Raw genomic sequence first — 9323 nt, 5'->3', positions numbered from 1 at the left:
TGTTTACTGATATTTTGATTAGATTTTTTATCTGTTTTCTTCACATGTTCAGTTGATGGAAAATAGAAACAGGATTAGTCTGTGTATAAACCCTCTGATTGTTGAGTAAAGTAGAAAAAACAGATCATTTTCTCAGTCAAGCCATTCTTCTCTTTAGCGTTTCTTTCCTTGTAAAATGTCACGTTTTTAGTCAACATTAGCAACATGCTAATACAAACGGTGGATTTGTATTAGCGACATAAAGATGCTTCTAACACTGCTTCTTTGTCTTCTCTGTGACTTACACAGATTTACACTTGCATTTTTAACAAAACTACATCAAAATAAAATTACTTCACATTTGGAAGAATTTAAATAAAGATATATTTTAGCATTTCAATCAAATCAAATCTTCTTTTCACTGTTTGTACAAATTATACCACGGACACGTTTATAGCATATACAGGCCTCGCAAATTAACTACAGGGACCGAGGTCGTATTCTACGTTTTTTAAATGTATATTTTCTTTGCCCCGAAAATGTGCAAACGGAGGCTACTGTTGTCGCATGGTATTATCGCCGTGTTAACAGGCCCTAATGCTGCTGAGGCCTGTAAATGTTAGCACAAGCTAATGCTAACGAGCGCCATTTTAACTGACTCAGAATCGCTTTTTACGTTTACTTTGACAGACGGTAAACACAATTAACAGGATCCCGTCACGAACAGCCCCAGTCCCATTATATCACGACATCATAAAACAACACTTTTATCGTCAGAAAAGTTTCCGTATGTCTCACCTCTCGCTGTGCTCCAGTCAAAACGGGCAGGTGCAGACGCCACAAACTTTCCCGCCTGAACCCCTTCCCTCACACACAGACAGCAGACACACAGCTCTCAAGCAGAGATAGACACTGTATTTTGACATTTCTGGTCAATATTATTGGTCATCATTTTTCTTTCACTTTCGGGAATTATTATCTTTTTGCCATTTGTGGTTCAGATTTGGTAATGCAGCGGACATTTTATTACATGAACTACACAAGACTATTTTAATAATAATATATTAAACTCTACTAGCACCAACATGTATACTATATTTATAACATAACCATTTAGAAAAACTAAATATTTATTTACAATTATAGAAAAATAAAGTCAGTATTTGTGTACAGTTTATATTCATGCACAAAATATGAATACAGATACTTTCCTTGTTATTAACAGTGTCATTGTTGAAAAGAAAAAGAAAAATCAGAATCTGTCCCATAATGAATCATCATTTTTAATTTATGTCTCTTTACTTCTAATTTAAAAATAATAAATATTAAATATCATAATAAAATGTTTGTCCATTTGTCAGTTTAAGTCCCAAAACTTCTGGTGCTTCTTCAGAGCTGAAGCCGGAATCGAGCGAGCAGCGGCAGGTGGTCGGACGAGTGATGACGATTGGGCAAACCGTTGACTTCCTCCAGCTCTGACTCACCCACCAGAGAGAGTCTGCTCAGGAGCTGCAGGCTGTGGCCACTTGGGGGCGATGACAACGACGACAACATGGTTGATGGAGTCACAGCAGAAGCAGAGTCTTTCCAGATGGAAGAAGAACACACACACACACACACACACACAAACAGCAATTCAGCTGAATGACAAAGGTCAACTTTTGTCTCAAGTTAGCATTGTAGCTAACGGCTAGCTCTCCAACAGCATGTGTGTGTGTGTTAGTACCTGGAGTAAACAGGATGTAGTCCACAGTCTGGGCTGTGCGTGAGTGGCAAGTGGTGACTTCAGGTCTCCCATCATGCACCAGGCGGTGCTGGTAGGACGACCGCAGGTTCAGACTGTGTGTGAGTCTGTCTCTGTGTGAAACACACACACAGTTGGTTTAATGAAGGAAACTTCTGTAGAAAAAAACGTTTTATATTGAAACTTTTTTGTTTGTTTTTCAGATCATAAGTCAGGAGAATCATCACCGCTCCGCCATCACTGCTGCTGCGGATCTGCTCTGTAGATCGTCGACGCTCAGGTTAGAGATGGCGCCCTCTACTGCTGCAACACACACACACACACAACCTAGTCAGTCTGGACTGGAGGATGATGAATATAAAACAAATAAAGGAATTTCCTCTAGAAAGGAAAACTCATTAGGTCAGTACTACTGTGCAAGATGTTGTAAACAAGGCTGAGTATTTAAAAAAGTAAACACAATGATTAATTTAAACATTTAAAAAATACATTTTATATTTTTATTTGTAGTGTTACATAAAAATCAGTTTAAATACAAAAAACCTTCATAGTAAAGTAAATATCATGTAAATAGAACTAGACTAAACTAGAAGAAAGTATTACAAATTAAAAAAGCATTTGAACAGATTAAAAGTATCTGGACCTGTTGGACTGCAGGACCTGGACTCTTCTGGACGCTGCTGCAGGTACTGACACTGGGGGTTGATCCCTAACCTCTGAGACCACAGAGGAGACGACAGGAGACGCTGACCTCTGGAGGTGACCTCCTGACCTGACACCTGGACACACACAAACACACACACATATCATCCATTCTCCAGTCTGACATTAATTATTACACATAAATGCCTAGTCTTAATGTGTGTGTGTTGTCTGACCATGCCCATCTGCAGACCCCTGTAGTCCAGTGACCCAGTGGTCAGGAAGCAGTAGAGTGGACTCCATGGTGTGGAGTTCAGGTCTCCACACAGCAGAACTGGACATCTGAATCCATCGGGTCGTCGGGACATGCGGTCGATCTCAGCTAACAGGATGGCCAGCTGAGCCAGCTTGATGTCGCCGCGGCGCGGGTTGTACAGAAGGTGGGTGTTGGCCACACAGATGGAGGCCATGGGGTCAGAGCAACCCTGGGGGCGCAGCAGCGCCACCAGTCCGACATTGTCTCGATCCAGGAGGGAGTCACTGGGTCGGAAGAACTCCACGGGATTGGAGGATATGAGGGAGAGGCGGGAGGAATTGAAGATAACAGCACAACCGTCAGGTTTACTTCCTGTCCGCTTCTTATACTCACAGTGGTAACCTAGGTAACACACACACACACACACACACACACTGTGAATGAAAGAGAATGGAAAAAAAAGAGACACAGTCAGTCAGTCAGTGAGTCAGTGAGTCAGCCAGTCAGTCAGTCAGCCAGTCAGTCAGTCAGTCAGTCAGTCAGCCAGTGAGTCAGTCAGTCAGTGAGTCAGTCAGTCAGCCAGTCAGTCAGTGAGTCAGTCAGTCAGTCAGTCAGCCAGTGAGTCAGTCAGTCAGTCAGTCAGCCAGTGAGTCAGTCAGTCAGCCAGTCAGCCAGTCAGTCAGTCAGCCAGCCAGTCAGCCAGTCAGTCAGTCAGTCAGTCAGTGAGTCAGTGAGTCAGCCAGCCAGTCAGTCAGTCAGTCAGTCAGTGAGTCAGTGAGTCAGTCAGTCAGTCAGTCAGCCAGTCAGTGAGTCAGTCAGTCAGTCAGCCAGTGAGTCAGTCAGTCAGTCAGTCAGCCAGTCAGCCAGTCAGCCAGTGAGTCAGTCAGTCAGTCAGTCAGCCAGTCAGGCAGTCAGCCAGTGAGTCAGTCAGTCAGTGAGTCAGTCAGTCAGTCAGCCAGTCAGCCAGTGAGTCAGTCAGTCAGCCAGTCAGCCAGTGAGTCAGTCAGTCAGTCAGCCAGTGAGTCAGTCAGTCAGTGAGTCAGTCAGTCAGCCAGTCAGTCAGTGAGTCAGTCAGTCAGTGAGTCAGTCAGTCAGCCAGTCAGTCAGTCAGCCAGTCAGTGAGTCAGTCAGTCAGTCAGCCAGTGAGTCAGTCAGTCAGTCAGTCAGTCAGCCAGTGAGTCAGTCAGTCAGCCAGACAGCCAGTCAGTCAGTCAGTCAGTCAGCCAGCCAGTCAGTCAGCCAGTCAGCCAGTGAGTCAGTCAGTCAGCCAGACAGCCAGTCAGTCAGTCAGTCAGTCAGCCAGGCAGTCAGTCAGCCAGTCAGCCAGTCAGCCAGTGAGTCAGTCAGTCAGTCAGTCAGTCAGTCATCACCTGACATCTGCAGAGCCGGTTTGATCTGGTTTTGGTAATGATCCTCCTGAACCTCCTGCAGACATACAATCTGAAAAAAAGTTTAAATGTCAATGTTTACAGATTTCCATGAACACACCAACATCAGTGAGTCAGCCCCGCTCTCCCACTAAGTCCTCTGAAATAAAAAGTTCTGCGCTCACGTCGGCGCTGTGCCGCTGGATCTCGTCCATGAGGTTGGGCAGTCGATGGTCCCACTGCAGCACGGCGGGGTCACAGTGTCGGTATAGGTAGGCGTTGTCCTGCAGCAGCTCCTGGGACAGGATGTTGTAGGACATCACAGAGAAGTCAAAGGCAGTGCTGACACCTGGTGGTGGGGGTTCAGTACTGCAGGGCAGAGTGGGCTCCCACTGTCTCTGAAGAACTGAGCAGCGAAAAGAGAAAAGGTTTGGTTTGGTGTAAATATATATCCTATTCTGGACTGATAAAACTTTCTTAACAATCCTTTCAACTTTTATTTAGCAGGGGACAATCCACAAACTTGTAAATGTGAAATAGACGTGAACTGACAGGGAAAGATACTTCAGAATAACCATTAGCTAACCAAGGAGGAGCAGCATTACATTAGTTTAAAGATGGCCGCCCCAGGTCTTTGAACATTAACTACTACTGTATGAAACCAAAGTACTTCTACACAAACATAAGTACTTCTGTATGAACCTAGAAGACTATTTAGAAACAGTTCCTACAGAAAACTCTGTTCTTCGTGTGAATACAGTAGATGTGTCTGCCTGACCTTTGACCCCTGTCACTTGCTTCACAGGAGGCGGAGTTTCTCCTCTGCTCCTGTCTGAATGCAGCAGCTGTGTTTGGTGACCTGTGTATGATGAAGGCTGAAGCCTCCACCTCACACTGCTGCTGCTGTTACTGCTGCTGTTACTGCTGCCGCTGTTACTGCTGCTGTTATTGCCGCTGTTACTGCTGCCGCTGTTACTGCTGCTGTTATTGCCGCTGTTACTGCTGCCGCTGTTACTGCTGCTGCTGTTACTGCTGCTGTTACTGCTGCTGCTGTTACTGCTGCTGTTACTGCTGCCGCTGTTACTGCTGCTGTTACTGCTGCTGTTACTGCTGCCGCTGTTACTGCTGCTGCTGTTACTGCTGCTGTTACTGCTGCTGCTGTTACTGCTGCTGCCGCTCTCTTGTGTGAGGAATTAAAGAGGAATAAACACATGACAAACAGCTGAGGAAACGTCTTTCCTTATCTCCGACTCCTAACTCACTCACTCACTTGTCACTGCTGCAGGTTGTTCCTTCTTTTCTCCACCTGCTCTGTCAGAGTGTGGTCTGCTCGACCACACACCTCCACCTCCACCGCTCCTCGGCTGTTCCCCCGCTGCTCCTCTTCCCTGCTCTGCTATGCTCCTTTTTGTTGGGCACGGTTTGGGTCTCTGTGCTGGAACCTTTCCCTTATCGGGATCAGCTTTTACCGTTTGAGCCTCAGGTTTGGAGTGTCTCCGCCCTGCTGGCTGACTTTGTTTCCTCCACCAGTGAGCTGGTGCACCTGTTCTGTCTTTCTGCTGCTGGTACTCTGTGTTTCCAGGTGTCGTCCTTTCACCGTTCTTCCCTCTGATACTGTCACACCTTCCCCTGCCTCCACCTCCGTCTCTGCAGCTGTGGTGGTGATGTTGCCTGCTGTGAGCAGTGGGTCCTGGGTGACGGGGCTCCTTCGCTGAGATTCCATCCTTCACCTTTCCTCCCTCTCTCCCTTCTTCTCCTCCTCTTGCTCTTCGGTCCTCACTGCTCCTCTTCCGTTTGTGAGGAGGCTCTCGATCTCTGTCGTACCGCTCCATCAGAAAGCGGGTGGAAGAGGAAAACGAACGCCAGCTGCTGCCGGAGCTGCCCAAGCTGTGAGGGTTTAAAGGTCCAACAGAGAAAACCTGACGTACTGGTGCTGGACGTGGTCGGGTGAGGGGTGGTCGCAAAGTCTGCAGAGTTACTCCTCGCATTGACTGAGGGTAAAGATGTGGAGTGGAGATGAATTTGGGGAAACAGGAAGAAGAGGAAATGGATAAGCTGGTGTTGCTTCTGAATCTGGTCCGAAAAAGAGACGAGGGGAGGATGGGTAGAAAATGGGCGAAACCCAAGGAGCTCAGGTGCTGGACAAACATTGGGGAGCTGCCATGAAACAAAAAAAAAACAAGGTTATAAACTAAATCTAAAATGTTAATCTAAATGTTAACTATAAATCTAACTTACCGAGGTTTAACATTTAGATCCAACAATTAGGTGTAACATTTGATATTTAGATTTAACTACTTGATTATATATTTATAATATTGTTGTGAATGTGCTGTAAAAATTTACACCACTTTTCAATGATTGTTTGAAGCTAAATGTAATAAAATGTTGCTGTTATTTTACAAACTGCGCCCAAACATTTTTACAGTTTTGTTTTTATTATTTTCTGTACTGCAGTATCATAGCAACCGTACCTGCAAACCGGACAATATACAGTTAGGGAATGTCAGGTTGCCATCTTTGTTATTATAGCACTTTGCTGAACTTTAATATACTCTCAACTGCACTTGCTGTGGATTTCCCCATTCTGTGGCCTTGATTACGGTATCATTCGAGCGGTCGATATTTTTTTAATATTTGATATAATTTGCACAGATTCCGCATCATAAACTTTCGTGTACGGCACGCATGACTTATAAAACACACCAAAGAAGTATTTATTTCTTTTTTTCAGGGCCTTGTTTTCGTATTGAAACTTGTAGCTAACAGTGAGCAGGTGCCGACTTACTCACCTCTGAAATCTAAAGAAACATGGTTTACGTTTTAGCCAGAAACCGTCTTGGAAAATGGTGAAAAACGAACATTTTGTCTTCGTTTTATGGTATTATTTATTCCAAGTAAACACAAGAGAGAAGAAAGTCCACCGTCGCTTTACTGTGACGTCAACACCAAGCGACGGTATTAGCTGTGTTGCCTTCACGTACCAAGCTAGTGTGGGTAATTTAGCTTAAACCGATTATTAAGATTAGAAACCTAAGATTAGTGTACGCTGTATATATATAATATATATAATGTAACACTGTCCTCCGTACGGCTGCGGTGCATCAGCGGGACGAGGGCGGGAGTGTTTTATTACATTACGTGACAAACGTCTACGTTAAATTTGGTCAGTTTCTACTTTCTATCGCCTTATACTTATCGCAACAAGGTAGCAACCCAAAGACCCCGCCCCTGCTCTGTGATTGGTCATCGTTCTCCTCACCAAAGGGGTCCATTACAAAGCGGTCTTCACGTGACGTAGGTACCTTGAAAATATATGTCCGAGTCGAAACATCAACCATTCTTGTCTTTAAGTTTAATTCGAGAGCGTTTAGATTTGTTACAAATGTTTACGTCCTAAAACAATAAATGCTGGTTATTTCGCACATGACAAAGAAAAACAAACAAACAACCAAAAAAAAAAAAAACCCAGTTATTTTTTAAAAGGAGCTGAAAATGGCGTTACATAAAAGGTCACCATACTTACGTCAAGTCGAGTCTCGGGTAGAGAACGGGTGAGACACAGGTGCTGTTATCTGTGAAGATGAAACATTTTATTCAACCGTGAGTCGTTAAAGATGTTGGAGAGGAAAGACGAGGGTCTGCGGTGGACATCGCTCGATACTGTTCTGTTCTGTGTGTGTGTCGGGGGGAAAGGGGGGGGGGGCAAAACAATGACATATAAGGGATAGTTCACCACAAAAAAAAAAAAATCATTTTTATGGCCACATTGAAGAAAAAATAATGATACAGTTGTACGCCAAAAAGTTTACTTTTTTAATGAATGTATTTTATTCTCAAAATAAAAAGACCCTTTTATTTTCCAGAATAACAAAATTGTTCTCGAAATATCCTTATTGTAATTTAATATTGTGAATTTTACAACCATACAATGACATTAAACAATAAATAAACTAATTAATGGTTTTATTTTGTTTTTACCCAGTGTTGCCCTATCATTGTATAATACAATTCTCCCAGTAGGAGGCGGAAGAAAACATCAGTGCACAAATGGTTCCAGAAGCTCAGGTTATAAAATAATTTAATGCATTTCCTCTGCTGTCATCCTGTTTCTCCAAAAGCAGCAATAATAAAAATGTTGAAAACATCAAATGTTGGCTCTTGTACCAAAGTCAGTGAGAAAATCAACAGGTTTACATCACAGGAGTCGTTGATTTTTCATTCAACTTCAGTGCATCGTTTGGTGACGTCAGTGGTTCAAATGATTTCTTCTGATTTACACCAGTGGCAGCTGCTGTGAGCTAAAATGATCCATTTAATCTATGGAGTTTGGGGAACATTTTACCATTTTACCATTTTTTAATTTTAATTAGACATCAGTTGTGTTTAATGACTAACATCTGTGGGTTTTTTTTTTCCTGTAGAGAAAATCAGACATGGTTTCTACAGTTGTGCTTGTTTCACATAGTTAAACAGACACTCTCAGTGAAGAAGCATTCTCTCATTTATGTTTCTCAGACTCTGAAGTCTCTGGTCGGTTCAAGGCCTTAAGGTGCTCCTGGTTCCACTGTCTGGAGAACGTTGAATTTACAAAGACTCTCCTCCTCTGAAACCAGAACTCTCCAGACCCAGACACCATTAACCAAGCTGGACCCTCACAGTCTCCCTGCTCAGACGGTGGGAGAAGCTGAAAGGTCAGAGAGGTCAAGTAGGATGAGCATGGGAGGGAGGGGTCAGGAGAAGGGCACCTCCCACCTCTGTGTGTATGCAGACAGTTCACAGGGACTGATCACCAGCATCTTGGACGAGTCCATTCCGTCCAGGGCCATCTCTGAGTCCAGACAGAAGCGAGAGACCAGGTGTTCCAGGTGAGTCCCCGACTTCTGCCAACGCTGCACAAACAGGAAAAAAAAAATCCATGATTTGCAGACGATTTTAAACCTTGTAAGTTTTTTTTCCCCTCCCCATTTGACATATTAAAGCCTGAGTCTGGGAATCAAACTGCTGACCTGTTGATTACAGGCTGTCATAAACGTGAAGCACAGCAGTCAAACACTGAGCTGTTTTCTGTCGTGTCGCTCTTTACTACACTCATTAACTCCATCGATTAACGACGTGATTAAAGCGTTCACCGGCAGATTCAATTATCTGAGGGACGAGGTGTAATAACCACCGACTGCCACTAGATGGAGACACAATCACGTCACCGATTGAGGAAGCAAACAAACCGAGGTTCATCAGGTGCTGGAGACAGAGGAGGGAAATTAAGAACCGATAGAGGAGAGAACCTGAGGAACAGAGAACCCAGTGATGATGAAGAGGAACTAAAGAACCA

General features: G+C 44.0%; 1 protein-coding gene across 6 annotated transcripts; it reads right to left on the bottom strand.

Moving 5' to 3' along the window:
- Positions 1-1091: 1091 nt before the first annotated feature.
- On the bottom strand, positions 1092-7664 carry angel2 (angel homolog 2 (Drosophila)). Of its 6 annotated transcripts, none has more exons than XM_017033537.2 (9): positions 7515-7664; positions 5259-6145; positions 4174-4394; positions 3992-4061; positions 2602-3023; positions 2367-2502; positions 1951-2026; positions 1706-1836; positions 1092-1562 (listed from the first exon to the last, which is right to left on the bottom strand). In XM_017033537.2, exons 2-9 carry the CDS (start codon positions 6136-6138, stop codon positions 1369-1371), a joined length of 2130 nt encoding a protein of 709 aa, XP_016889026.1. In that variant the 5' UTR covers positions 6139-6145; positions 7515-7664; the 3' UTR covers positions 1092-1368. The 6 variants fall into 6 exon arrangements, with proteins under 6 accessions (XP_016889026.1, XP_016889029.1, XP_008311771.1 ...); XM_017033540.2 differs by lacking the exon at positions 7515-7664 and adding an exon at positions 6781-6949 and having other exon boundaries at positions 1706-1830; XM_008313549.3 differs by lacking the exon at positions 7515-7664 and adding an exon at positions 6781-6949 and having other exon boundaries at positions 1951-2023.
- Between the last annotated feature and the right edge of the window lie 1659 nt (positions 7665-9323).

This window comes from Cynoglossus semilaevis, chromosome 7, assembly GCF_000523025.1.
Source record: "Cynoglossus semilaevis isolate Cse_v1.0 chromosome 7, Cse_v1.0, whole genome shotgun sequence".
NCBI classification, from domain to species: domain Eukaryota; kingdom Metazoa; phylum Chordata; class Actinopteri; order Pleuronectiformes; family Cynoglossidae; genus Cynoglossus; species Cynoglossus semilaevis.
This window is presented reverse-complemented; position numbering and strand designations above follow the sequence as displayed.

Excerpts from the sequence above, each read along its gene's own strand:
- angel2 (XM_017033537.2), bottom strand. The coding sequence starts at position 6,138 with ATGTTTGTCCAGCACCTGAGCTCCTTGGGTTTCGCCCATTTTCTACCC. Across the intron at positions 4,062-4,173 it reads TCCAGCGGCACAGCGCCGAC|ATTGTATGTCTGCAGGAGGT; the intron begins GTGAGCGCAGAA and ends ACTTTTTTTCAG. Across the intron at positions 2,027-2,366 it reads CAGGTCCTGCAGTCCAACAG|CAGTAGAGGGCGCCATCTCT; the intron begins GTCCAGATACTT and ends TGTGTGTTGCAG.